The 13,710-nt window shown below is 40.6% G+C and overlaps 1 protein-coding gene across 2 annotated transcripts in view; it reads right to left on the bottom strand.

Annotated features, from left to right (window-relative positions):
- Positions 1–13,710, bottom strand: part of cfap58 (cilia and flagella associated protein 58) — a 21,667-nt gene extending 7,957 nt beyond the window's left edge. The window contains exons 1-18 of one of the 2 annotated variants that reach the window (XM_004567437.2): positions 13,620–13,710; positions 11,957–12,226; positions 11,626–11,774; positions 11,387–11,537; positions 10,833–11,027; positions 9,138–9,275; positions 8,793–8,952; positions 8,103–8,185; positions 4,923–5,114; positions 4,673–4,834; positions 4,351–4,497; positions 2,792–2,932; positions 2,500–2,723; positions 2,043–2,151; positions 1,854–1,958; positions 1,541–1,660; positions 1,207–1,331; positions 1,010–1,109 (exon numbers count right to left, since the gene is read on the bottom strand). In XM_004567437.2, the coding sequence (XP_004567494.2) occupies positions 1,010–1,109; positions 1,207–1,331; positions 1,541–1,660; positions 1,854–1,958; positions 2,043–2,151; positions 2,500–2,723; positions 2,792–2,932; positions 4,351–4,497; positions 4,673–4,834; positions 4,923–5,114; positions 8,103–8,185; positions 8,793–8,952; positions 9,138–9,275; positions 10,833–11,027; positions 11,387–11,537; positions 11,626–11,774; positions 11,957–12,226; positions 13,620–13,625 (2,577 nt within the window). In that variant the 5' untranslated portion in view covers positions 13,626–13,710. The remainder of the gene's footprint in view (positions 1–1,009; positions 1,110–1,206; positions 1,332–1,540; positions 1,661–1,853; positions 1,959–2,042; positions 2,152–2,499; positions 2,724–2,791; positions 2,933–4,350; positions 4,498–4,672; positions 4,835–4,922; positions 5,115–8,102; positions 8,186–8,792; positions 8,953–9,137; positions 9,276–10,832; positions 11,028–11,386; positions 11,538–11,625; positions 11,775–11,956; positions 12,227–13,619) is intronic. The other variant, XM_076888920.1, reaches the window with a different exon arrangement.

The following is a 13,710-nucleotide window of genomic DNA, read 5'->3' as shown; positions in this document are numbered from 1 at the left end:
AAAGGAGTGGCTCCGTAAGAAGCATTTGAAAGTCCTGGAGTGGCCTAGCCAGTCTCCAGACCTCAACCCCATAGAAAATCTGTGGCGGGAGTTGAAAGTCCGTGTTGCTCGGCGACAGCCCCAAAACATCACTGCTCTCGAGAAGATCTGCATGGAGGAATGGGCCAAAATACCAGCTACTGTGTGTGCAAACCTGGTAAAGACCTATAGTAAACGTTTGACCTCTGTTATTGCCAACAAAGGTTATGTTACAAAGTATTGAGTTGTATTTTTGTTATTGACCAAATACTTATTTTCCACCCTGATTTACGAATAAATTCTTTACAAATCCTACCATGTGGATTCATGGATTTTTTTTTCACATTCTGTCTCTCACAGTTGAAGTGTACCTCTGGTGCAAATTACTGACCTCTGTCATCATTTTAGGTGGGGGAACTTGCACAATCGGTGGCTGACTAAATACTTTTTTGCCCCACTGTAGTTCTAATCCCACACGGGAGCAGCCAGTCACTAACTGACTAACACTGCAAAACAGAATTGTTAAAGTTTTAATTTTAATTTCAATTCAGGTTAGATTTTTTTTTGTGCGCAATGCAGATTTTCTGTGCGCAGAGACCGTGCCAGCAGTGCGCAATTGCACACGCGCGCAGCTTAGAGGGAACATTGCCCATCAGAACCATACTGCTATTTCTAATCTGCGTACAAATATTCTTTCATACCTATATTGCTCTTTTAAGATTTGCATAATCACTCTTATTAAACAAAGCACAATATAAATAAATTCATGCTGGTGTACTGCAGAGCCAAGCTCTTAAAGACCTAAGTACAGGTTTTGCTGGAATTTTGCCAAAGATTTACACACATCAAAAATACTATATTAGAACATAAAACTGAAAGCAACAAATGGTCAACCTTATGCTACTGAGGTCATGGACAGGTGCGAGGTCATGTCATGATTTGTGAACTATTCATTTTGAATGTTTTAGTTTTAGTTAAATTATCTTCTTACAGGGTTATCAACTCTGAAACCTCCTCCTGTAAAATGGGGTTTGCTGCTCAGCTGAGGCAGAAGCTCCGGGTGCTCCACCTTGATCTTTGTCCTCTGCTCACTGAGGAGACACACAGTGAACGAAAGGATGAGCAGCTGAACGTTTTCTCAGTGCGTTATATACTGGAGCTTTTAATTAGAACAAAGATCAGCCTCACCTTTGGAGCTTTTTCTCACTTAGGTATTTCTTCGTAACGTTTGCTAGCTCCGTGGCCAGTCTTTGATTCTCACTTTTATACTCATTCATCTTCGAGTCAAGCATCCTCAACTCTGCTATCAGTGCCTGAAAAATAAGATGGAAAAACATATTTTTGTCAGAGATGTGAGAAACCAGTGCCATCTGTCTAAAATAGATATTAAAAAATACTGTCTTTTATGTTGGTGCCAATTTTCTGACTTTAAAACAATATATATTATTTTATTGAAGTCATTATTTATATCAAAAAGTAAACGCAAACAAATGATACAAATCTGTAATTTTCTGCACAAGACCTTGAGCTTTTTGGTTCTGTCTCGGATGGTCCACTGACACTGCTGGAGCTGCTCGGCTGCCTCAGGACCTGGCTGCCGGGCCAGAATGTGCTTTAGCTCCACATACAGCTTCTCCTTTTCCTTCATGGTAAAATTAAAAGAAAGGAAGTTATGGGTAAAGTACATGGCTTAAAAGAAGACCATGCATCTGTGAGTCACACTTATTTTTATGCGTAAACTTCAAAAGACTAATGATCCAAAGAGGCTTGTGCAGGTACAAAGCGAAGATCATTAGTTAGATCAGTTAGTTTAAAACAAGTGTTCAGGTGTTCACCTGCAACAAGAGCTCACGTTCCTCAAGGTCTTGGGTTTTGGCGATCAGGCGCTTTTGTAAGGACTGAATCTTACGGATGAGCTCGTATTTACCAGGGTCACTCCCCTGCAAGTCAGTCATTTAGAACATGTGAAAAAGAAAAGCTAGTGCTATGAAAGTTACGAGCTAACACAAGGATAAATCATTCACCTCTAGTTGCCTCCATCTGTGAATATTTATCGGCTTCAGTTGCTCCTCAAGCACGCTGTTCCTTGCTCTCTCTCTGAGCAGCTGCCTCTGCAGATGAAACAGCTCTTGCCTAAAATACAGGATTACATATTAACATAATTTCCATTTAAATTCCGTCAAACTGGAGGCAAAAACAACATTCTACTGCTTCACTCTATTAATTAAGAGTTTAAAAATGAATCCATTGTGAAAATATCACAAGAAATACTGGAATTTTTTAAAGGATCTATGTGAAACAATTTACTGTTTGACAGCAGCGATTCCTACCTAACAATCTTTCCATCTCACTCCTTTTGGCTCTTTTACTCTAAATACTGCGCTCTGCGGGTCCCCTCATTCCTTTTCCTTTTTGTGCTCAATGCTTGTATCTTGCCTTCCTTCTCCTTCTTCACTATTGGCCACAAATGCCTCCCTTTACCTCAGCTCCTCTGTGTTGGGCAAAGTCTTGTCAAGGATGCTTTTCTTGCGTCTGAGCCTCTTGATCTCCAGCTTGAGCAGGCGGATGTCTTCGATCCTCTGCTTGTAGTGAAAGTCCCCCTTGCTTAGGATTGACTGCTGGATTCTGATCTTCTCATACAACAGTGTACGCTCGTCATTGCTATGCAGCAGCTGCTTGCCCAGGCTGTCCCGCTCTCTGATCACCTTGAGAGAACACATAATCAGAGTCTTTTTCTGTCTCTCTCTACCCGTCTATGTTTCTCCTTCTTTACCTGTTCCAGTTGTTTCTTCTGTTGGGTCTGCTCAGCATCAGCATCCGATATTATCTTCTGCAGTTTTTGCTGCTCTGTTTTCTGGCTGTCTACACACTGCTTTGTTTCTTCCAGCTGGAGCTTGATCAGCTGCAATTCTGCCTGTAGGAAATGCAGGAAATTTAGATAGGAGCAAACATGGATTTAATTCAGTTCAAGACAATTTTATCTATATACCACCAATTCATAATTGCAATCCCCCCATTTACATGTATATATTGAAATCTGTCAGTTACTCACTGGAGTAATTCAAATCACTCCAGTGGTTTAATACCTGTGGGTGAAAGCCATCTCCTGTAATGAAATTTATTCTCTAGTGCTGTGTAGTGGATCATTATAAAATTAAAGGCAATCAAAAAAATAGGTGAACAAGACAGGATTTTCAGGAAATACTGTTCAGCCTGAAATGTCAACACAAGTGATTAGAAGTGATGCCAACTGAGTCTAATAAAAAAGCTAGATCACTATATCAGATATAAAACCTCTCAATTTAGCAATATGTGTTTTTATATTACCAATGTTTAGGATTATGATTTATTAAATGAACTTCAGAGATGCTGTGATCCCGAACATTGTAAGAGTTAAAGTAGAAACTGTTTGGTGAGAAGGCAAAAAAGTGGACAGAGGAGTGGGGACCATTTCTTAATAAACTTTCCCAACTGTGATTGGTTGGCTACATTCTTTTTAAAATGCCAATCCCAGTATTGAAGTGGTATTTTTCACAGGGTATTTAAGGTACTCTCTGTTGTCACTCTGCTCTACTCTGCACTGTCTCACAGCAAACATCATTATTTACATTAGCGGTCTAGTATAAGTGCAGACAGATTCATGGTTTCTTATGAACTCTCCCTCACATCTTTTATTCACCCAATTACGATTTCCACTGATGTCATGGATGATAAACAAAAGACACAGAGGGAATTATTCCACTGCAACGCCACTGTACCCTAAATGCAACATGAGAGGAAGCTCAAAATGTCAAGAGTAGTGCAACAAACAGCAGCTGAAGCACGTGGAAAACAACCGTTTTCAAACCTCCCCCCCAAAAAAAGAAACAGTAAAAACAACAGGCAAACAACAGAGAGAAAATCAACCATTCACGCTCCCATCCACATGTATGGTAAACATGGAAGCACCACCCAAACAGTCACAGGGAGAAACTCCACACAGTTGGTGTAAACCCAGGATCATCTAGCTTGGAAGTGACTGTGTTGACCAACTGAAGTAATAAGCATTTTCTAGTGAAACACTTCCCTCTACTGGTGAAAGTTTTAGTTACATTTTGCAGAAGGCATTTTGTACTATTTTATAAAAGCATTTATAAAGAAGAATTTAAATCAATTAAATCAATTTTAGAAAACTGTACAATACAGGCAAAACCATCCAGAATGGCAATGGTGGGATTCAAATGAATATATATTTTCACAAGAGTCAAGTTACTAAAAAGACAAATCAGCAGATAAATAAGGACGAGGTCAGACCCACACTCCATCATGAACCGCTGTGGAACCTTTCTGTACCTTGAGGGTCTCGTTTTCTTTCTCTAAGCGTTTGTGCTCCTGTTGATCCTTGGCAAGGGCCAGCTCTTTCCCACTGATCTCATCTCTGAGTCGGGTGACCTGGTTGTTCATGGTCTTCATCTTCCTCTTCATCTCTGCAATCTCTTCCTAAGGGAGAAAGATAGAACACAATGACCACACAGAAAAGGGAAGAAGAGAAAAGATGAAGAGGAATTACAATATAAACATCTGTAAATATGGTGTGTTCAACCTTTCCCTGGTGTAATTAAGCTCTGCTGAGTGATGACACCAGCAGTGATTCACATCATCACTTTGCTATTACCTGAGTTTCAATGAGGTTTTTGCTGTAGAGGTTCCTTTCAGACACGACAGTCTCCAGCAAGTTATCGTGCTGTTTGAGCTTGCACGCAGCCTCAGTGACCTTCTTCTTCCAGTCAAATATCTCTGTTTCTCTAACTTCTACATCATTCATTTTTTGTTGTACCTGTGGAAAGAGGAAAAGTCCCATTTGTAAAAAAAAACCAAAAACGAACAAGCTAATCCAGGAGACTAGCTCCTCCTGCAAGACCTGCCTTCTGTATGAGGTTGCTGGTCTCGTTGATGTAGCGGTCACGCTCTTTCTCCAGCTGCTGGATGATTTTGCGCTGCTTCTGGGCCTCCAGGCGGTAGCCGCTGATCTCGTGCTCCAACGTTTTCTTGTCCTGCTCAAGGAGCTTGACAAGGTTTTGCTGCTTCTCAGTTGACTGCACAGCTTTGATTAAGTTCTGCTCATGGGAATACAAGCATAAAAACAGTAAGCATTAACATAGGCTCCAGCTGCTGAGGACCAAAAGGAAGACACACTCATTTAGTACTGTTATACAGAAACAACTGGTTACTGAATATGAAGAGTGATTGAGGCAAGTACCCTGTAGACCTCTTCTATATCAGTTAATCATAATCACACATTTATCACAACAAAAAATAAATAACAAAAATTCTGAATTAAAAACTGAGAAGTTTAACTATTTTTTTAAACATATGTTCTTGAGTTTGATGTCAGCCTGTGTGTACACAGTCAACAATGTGGAAACCAGTACTGAATCTCTTCTGGTATTACAAACAAAATGATTTTGTGTATTAATGTCTGCATGAAAAATAATATCAATATCGAGCATGTTTTGTCACCAGATTAAAAAACACAAGGTAAAACTCCTCCATCCATAGAAAAGAGAGATATAGACAACATCCAGAACCACTGCTAAGCTCCCAGAGCACAAAATCTTTTAAAACTGGCCTGTGATCTGAATACTCAGATGCCACATCCTCAACAGCAATCATCCAGCTTAAAGCTTTCTTCTTGGTAGAGAAAAAAATACATCCATGAAAACCCTTCATGATTCTGATCCAGCCACAGGAGCACCACAATTCAGGGTACTCTTAGTGCTGGTTCTTAGCCTGGATTAATGGGGAGGGTTGTGTCAGAAAGGGCATCTGGTGTAAAACTTTCTCAAATATATATGTGTGTCATCAGGAATGAGATTTCCACACTGGATCGCTCAGGGCCCAGGTTAACAACAAATCGCCCCGGGTGCTGTTGGGCAGTGCCGATGGAAACTGTGCTACTCTTGGCTGAAGACAAAGCGGGAGGAGGGGGACAGGGTGTGTTAGGAGGCAACGAGAGATCAACTAGAGTTGCATCCTCACACAATAACCTGATATAGGGTATTGTGTGAGGATGCAACTGTCCCACCATGATGTAGATAGGAAACAAAATGGAGTAGGGGTAATCTTGAAGGGTGAGCATGGTGGAGGTAAAGAGAGGGTCAGAGAGGGCTATGAAATCCTATGCGAACTGGCAAGCATTTCAATATTGGCCTCATCAGTTCCCAAACACTTACAGAGCCTACCTACCTACATAACAAAATTAGATTTGTTAAAAGGGTACTGGCAGGTTCCTTTAACTAGTAGAGCCTCTAATATTTCAGCTTTTGTTACTCCAGACCATTTCCTGCAGTACACAGTAATGGCATTTGGTATGCGAAATGCACCAGCCACTTTCAAACGGCTTATAAACTCTGTGTTAGCAGGCATTAAAAACTGTAACGTGTATTTGGATGATATCGTGATATATTCGTTGTGCTGGACTGAGCACATTAGCACACTAAGGAATGTTTTTGGTCATTTAGCCCAGGCTTCCCTAACCTTGAACCTGGCAAAATGTGAATTTGCCAAGGCAGTAGTGACATACCTCGGCAAGCAACTGGGACACTGCCAGGAGTGCCCTGTAAATGCAAAGGTGGAAGCTGTCCTGAGCTACCCTGTGTCCACCACAAGACGGGAGCTCAGGCGCTTCTTGGGTCTAGTGGGCTACTACAGATGTTTCTGCTGGAATTTGTCGACAGTAGTGGCTCCTTTGACTCGTTTGTGCAGTCCAAAGGAACCCTTCAATCACAACCAGAGATTGATGAGTTGGGCATTGCTTGCTCAAGAGTACAACATACACATCAGACATAAGAGAGGTATGGACAATGTGGTAGCTGGTGCACTGTCCAGGACGCAGTGTTAAACTCCCTAACGAACTCGGTGGTATGTGTTAAAAGTATGTCTGTTTTATTTTATGTAATATTTTATGTGTGTGGGGGGGGGGTGGGGGGGGTGTTACGGTCGCTGACCTCTAGTGGCTCTCCCTATGTGAGAGAGAGCCTTTTCTCCCTCTCCTGTGTTCCAGGTCTGCCTCATGAGCTGCAGCTGAGGTGTGTTACAGCTAGTCAGCCAGGGCATACAGACTGCCATCTCAAACCACCACACCTTGTCTTCTTCCCCCTTTTTGCTCAAGCTGTGAGCTGCAGTGGTTTGGGCAGCAATCTGCGGCTGCGTGTGTGTGAATTTACAACTTTGGTGTAACCTTGGTGTGTTGTGTTTTTTTGTGAGTAAGGGTGTGCCTTTACTAAGATATCTGTGAACCACAGTGGAAGCAGGTAGGGGTTCTCTGCCATTTTTGTTTCAATCATTTTCTCCTGTTTTGTGGCCAGTCAGGGAGCTCAGCTAATGCACTTTTGTTTTTCGATAGAGAAAACTCAGTTTGTTTTTAGTTAGAAAGGGGGTGTTTTGTTTGTTGTTTTGGCCTTGGAGACCCTGACGAACAGAGCTTCCCTGTGTTCATACTTGCTTAAGTAGTGTTGTGTAATGAATCGTGTTTTACTGACATCTACCTTGGGGAAGTTTATCATTTCTTTTTCACTTTGTTACCCCCCAACACTTTGCTTTTAAGTGGGGCGTAACATGCTCATAAAAGAACGAGTGAGATGACCCAGCAGCTTTCAATTTGTGTCAAAAGTGCAGAACTCAAACTATATCATCATAGTTTTAATCCTAACAGTGCAGTTAAGTGGACTTGAAGTTTTCATACATATTAGCCTTAGACCACAAAAATAGATTAAAGCCAACAAAATACCCATGCTTATGTACTGGACACATCTCACTGTAAATGAACGTGAACCATAGTGAAAAGCAAACATGTTATATAGTAAATCATCTCAATACATATTTGGGGTTCAGGTATTTGTTTTTGTCTGATATTGCAAAGGAGCATTTACTAGCAGTGGTTTATGCTGCTCTCCCGAAGTGCAGGGATGATTATACAGTATTATAATTATGACCTCAGAGGCTTAAAAAGGTTACGTTGTAATCAGATTCAAAATGAGCACATCCTATAAAATGTCCCAGCTTGGTTGATAGTGTGTCACAGAACTATAAACTATAACGGATACCTTATTTAAGATGTCTCTCTCTCGGATCAGCTCCTCTATGGCTTTCTTGTCAGCTTCTACTTGCTTCTGAGAAGATTCAAGATCTGTAGAGGAAGAAGGGTGATGATTACTAAATGATGTCTGCTCACGGTCAGTTGTGTTGAACATTTCAAAATTGACCATTTTTCTTCCATGAGTGTGGCGCTGTGTCATCTGAAGTCATTTCTCAGGCCTAGAAATTGCACTGAAAAATTACACTGCAATTTAGAAGGCTTTGTGGTGTCTCACTCATTAATGAAAATGACGGTAGCACACAAAAGTAGATCAAACTAACACTTAGTGCTGCATCCCTCTACTCTGTTCTGATCAGGTGTTTGTGTGCATTTCTAACAATCTTAACACTTTCTTACTTTTTGGCCTCATTAAGTCAGCCACCAATACAATATGTATCCATGGCCACAAAAGAAACACGTTCTCCAAACTCCTTCAAAGGATTTTTCATTGCAGGATTTTGTTCGTAATACCAAAAAGCCACTTACATTCTGGCTTACAGTTTTTTTTTTTTGTTTGTTTTTTTATCATAGTGATTACTGTCACTGCCTCAAAATTATATATTATTCAGTATACGCCTGTAAAATTTCTACTTCAAAGTTGCAGATGTCAGACGGTCATGTGCTTGTGTTTCATGAGTCATAAGGTAAGCTCCTTTACCTTTCTCCAGACCAGCGATCTGTGCTTTCAGGGTCTCCCGTTGCACATCCACATCAGCTTTCTGATCCTCTATCTGGTGGAACTTCTTCTGGATGGCTTCTCTCATCTTTGTTTGTTTGGCAACTTCCTGACGCAACTGACTCACCTCCTCCTCTCTCATCTGACCAGTGGGGGCAGCAGGGTGTTTGAAACATTACACACAGTGATGAAAGAGGGATATGGACAGCATATGTCATTGTACATGCAGGACACTGACGCTGACTACATTCTGATATGTCTTAATGAACTCTCTGAACAGTACCATGTTGTGACTGTTTAAGTGTACATTAGTGGACAACAGTGTACCTTAAGCTCATTTATATTCTGTTGATTTTGCAGGGAGAGGTGTTCTTTGGTTGATGACAGCTGCTCACACTCGTGCTGCAGCTTGGTGTTCTTCGTCTGCATCTGCTCCAACTCCTTGGTTGACTTTTCATTCAAAATCTGTTGCAGTTAGAGAACAAATATGTATTCTTTCTTTCAAATCAATTCAATTTTATTCACATATTGCCAAGTCACAAAACCCTGACCTTTAGGTAAGGACCCTAAAATACTAGAAAGAGGCCCTGAGTAAATGTGGTTATCCCAGCTGGACATTTGTCAAACCTAGGAAGGCAGCTAAAGAAAGCTCCAGCCGATCCAGGAGGGAAGGACAACTGCTGCCTAAGAGAAAACCTGTAGTGATCCTGTATGTGTCAGGAGTATCGGAACAGTTGAGACACATTTTTTCTAAAGATTTTTCTCTGTAGTTTTTAAATCCCAAAACAAGGTGTGCCAAAAATTAGTCCACCGCAGGGATCGGGTCCCTCGACACAAACAGAATAACATAGTGTGAGCTGTTAAGTGCCAGGAGGATTCCCAGGATTTATACATCGGGGAAACCAAACAATCTCTGGTGAAGCGGATGGCACAACACAGAAGAGCAACCTCGTCAGGCCAGGACTCCGCAGTTTATGTACACCTACAGGCCAGTGGACACTCTTTCACTGATGAGGATGTTCACATCCTGGACAAGGAGGAACGCTGGTTTGAGCACAGAGTCAAGGAGGCCATTTACGTGAAAAGGGAAAGACCATCTCTGAATCGAGGAGGGGGCCTAAGGGTACATCTATCACCATCTGACAATGCTGTGATTGCAACCATTCCCCACCTGTGTGAATGGGACTCATGGCCATTGATCAATGATCAGTTTACCTTGATCAGTGTTTGTTGATCAATGGTCATGAGAATTTGCATATTAATGATCAAGGAACTGACCCCCAGCTCATTGTTCATTCATTAGCTTCAGTCATTATGCAAATGTCCTGTTTATAAGATTGGGGAAACCTGCAGTCAGCTGAGACTGAAGAAGTCACTTGGATGAGTGACCAAACGTTTCTCCCACTGAAAACGCTGCGTCCAGATGAACACAATCAACCTTTTGGGATTTACTTACCTGGATGATTGAGGATGCATCAAGACAATACTAGAAAGAAGCTGTGTCACTGCAACTCTGCTCTGCCACCTCCAGCTCAGTTTCCTGTCTTTTTCTTTAGTGGCAGCATCAAAACCACACAAAACCTCACTAAAAACCTGTGAAAATTCCCTTTCACTCGTGCTGCTGTCTTTCTATCCCAAATCACCCCTTGCACTTGTTTCCACCCACTCTGCCCTGACTGCACACTCTTCCTCACTTCTTTTTTGGACTGTCTGTTACTTTGTATGGAAGTAACAAGTATGGAAGTTTGAAATTGAAATAGGAGCTAATTCGCTATACTTATTTGTAAAGGTAATTATTACAAATTCTTGTAAAGTAAGAAAAAGTAAGTTTTCGCAAGAATTTGAGGCATTTTTTTTTCCTTTTAAGCACAACATCTAAATATGTAAAATACACAACATACAACTAACAAAAAAGATTCATGCAATAATAACCTATGGTTTTAGCTGAGACAATAACTACAATAGCAGTTACTTTTGAACATGTCACACCAGAAATATAATCCATCCCACTTCCTTGCTTACTTTTAGCTCTTTTAGCTGCTGCTCCAGTTTCTGCTGCTCCTCTTTAGCCTTTTGGCCTTGCAGATTCAGAACTTTGATTTCACCCATCCTGGCCTCCATATCGACATGCATCTGCTTTACCTCCTTATCCAGCTTTTCCTTCAGCCTCATCTCGCGGGAAATCTCATTCTGTTGCACCTGAAGCTCCTGTTGGAGCTGGGTTTAGACAGGAAACAAGCAGTAGTCTGGAGTTAGAGTGGAATTTTATTGTGTTTGTCAGAGTCAATGGTCATGCAATCCTACCTCGAGACCAAAACATGCTAATAGAAACTGCATGAAGTCATCTATAGAACCAGAAAATACTACATTAGTGCATGTTTATGTGTATTGGGGTTTGTTGAGACAGGGGTAATACACTCAGGGGTAGTAATACTGTGTCATATTTGAAAATTATTACAATTCATTTAAATATGTAATTACAGACACCCATTATTAACAGAGTTTCTGTTTTGCAGGCAAAGTTTAAATCACTAATCCTTGCTGTGTGTTGCATTATTAGATACAAATGCTTTTACCTGTGAAATACTCTCCATGGCACGCTCTCGTTTGGCCTCTATCTCTTGCTGGGTTGCAATGGCTTTGTTTAGTTTTTCTCTCAGACCCTCTGCTGTAGTCAGCAGCTTATCCCTCTCTTTGGTCAGCTCATCAATCATGTTAAATAGATCACTAAAAACCAAAAGAAAAAACACACAGACATGTTAAAAATGGTTTAATCCGACATCTGTACAGTCAAAAGAATGGGCCACAGACACACTTCTGTTCTTGGTCCCTGGAAAACCCAGTCTGAATTTCAGCCATTTTTGTTAGGTTGGAAACATCTTCTTGTAGTTTCCTGATTGTCTCTTTGTCCTTCTTCTCTTTATCATGAGCAGCATCAACCATTTTCCAGGCTTTATCCAGCTCCTACAATGTAAGCAAATTATTTTCTTTAGCAGAAGCTACATGATAAAGAAAACGTAAAAAAACAAAAACAAAACATTTCTATACCCGTTACCTCATGATCAGAAAATGATTGCTATGGTCAAGCACCTAAATGAATAAGCTATTCTGCACTATGCTGTAGTTCTTGTGTTTGGGGCACATACCCTTTTTAGTGATGTTATTGTTGTTGCATCTTCCTGGGATAATTTCAGGGCTGCAGCCACCTTAGTTGAGGTGGACACAATCTCTGCATTCAGCTCCCTGCATTTAGACATTAGCCTTTTTTCGTTCTCTCTTGACTTCTTCAGCGCATGGATGAGCTTCTCATACTCCACCCGGATTTTGTCCATGCTCGCATCACCAACCAGCTCACTGAGGACCAACTGAAACTCTGCCAAGGACTCAAAAGAGTCTTCTCCTGTTGATCCCGTCTCCTGGAAACACAGCAGGTAAACTGTAAGTCTATCAGTCAAATCAACTGTATTTAAAGCACATTTAAAGCAATGTCATTTTATCAGACCAAATACAAATCATAAACCCTTTAACAAAAATCAAAGTAAACATCTATTTTAAAGCACATTTAAATAAAAAGACAAGCAAATTTTATTAAAAATTAAATTAACTATCTCGGTTAAGATTTGGACGGAATGCGTGAGCACCAATAAGAAAATCTGACTCGATAGAAACAAAAAACAAACAAACAAACAAGAGACCTCCCTGACTAAAAGCAAGTGGAAATAATATTTCAGCTGTTGGAGGGCACTTTTTGTGGAAGGTCAGACTATTTCAGGGTCTGGGGGCAACAGCTGTGTCTTAAACCAATTCAGGACTTCTACAAAGCCACGCTGTTGCAAGATATACAGCATTTTCTCATTGAAATATACAAGGCTTTCCCAGAAAAGACATTATCTGGATGACAGCATATGTTGCTCTCAAACGTGCATATACCTCTCAGCATTGATAATGCCTGTCCAGATGTGCAAGCTGCCAGTTCCACTATCACTAATGCATCTCCATAGTATCAGATATGCAGGTCTTTGAAGTGATAGCAAGAGGCCAGATGGTCCCTCTCTTCTTTATTCAAGACGAGGCAGTGTCCATGCACTTCCAACACTAGTTTCAAACTTTGATTCATCTGGCCACAGAACAGTTCAAATAAATTGCAATTTATGCAAACTATGTTCTCACACAGAGAAATGCTGCTGAGCCCATGCAATGATTTCCATGACAGAGTCCTGCTGTTTTTTAATGAAACACTGCTTGAATGACCAAAAACTGTCGGACTCCAATACTGGTTTTCAGTCTTGCACAGATATTTATCTTTACTTCTGAGAACTTCTGCTTCTCTAAGCTGCTCTTTTTATAGTCAGTCATATTACTGAACTGTTGCCAGTTCACTTAATTGCTTACAAAAAATGTTCTGCATGCTGTTTCTTTTTAGAACCACTTACTTTTTCAGCCTTTTTTGCCCTGTTCCAGATTTTTTACGACTTGTTACTGTTATCAAATTCAAAATGATCTAATATTTTTAATGAAATAGTAAAATGTCTTGCGCTAAAAAAAAAAGATATATTTTCTCTGTTCTGTTATAAATAAAATATGAGTGCATGAGATTTTTTACACAGACTCATGAGGACACTGAGACAATCCTTTCTACAACAGATGAGCCCACTACTTGCTTTATGCTATTATGCGCTAAGTCTAAAATGTCTCTCCTTAGCTTTAATGAAAAGTCAAACAATGACATTTTTCACACCTTAGTTAGCCGTTTAATAGCCAGTGTTCGTCTGTGATACTCTGACTAAACCATTTTCAAGACAAACTTACCTCCATGCTACCAAGTCAAAGTCACTTTATATTTTCTGGGTAAAACTCCTTAGCATAGCACTGGGGTTTCTATCAACAGAGCTGTGTCATT

The sequence above is a fragment of the Maylandia zebra genome, linkage group LG10 (genome assembly GCF_041146795.1).
Source record: "Maylandia zebra isolate NMK-2024a linkage group LG10, Mzebra_GT3a, whole genome shotgun sequence".
NCBI classification, from domain to species: domain Eukaryota; kingdom Metazoa; phylum Chordata; class Actinopteri; order Cichliformes; family Cichlidae; genus Maylandia; species Maylandia zebra.
This window is presented reverse-complemented; position numbering and strand designations above follow the sequence as displayed.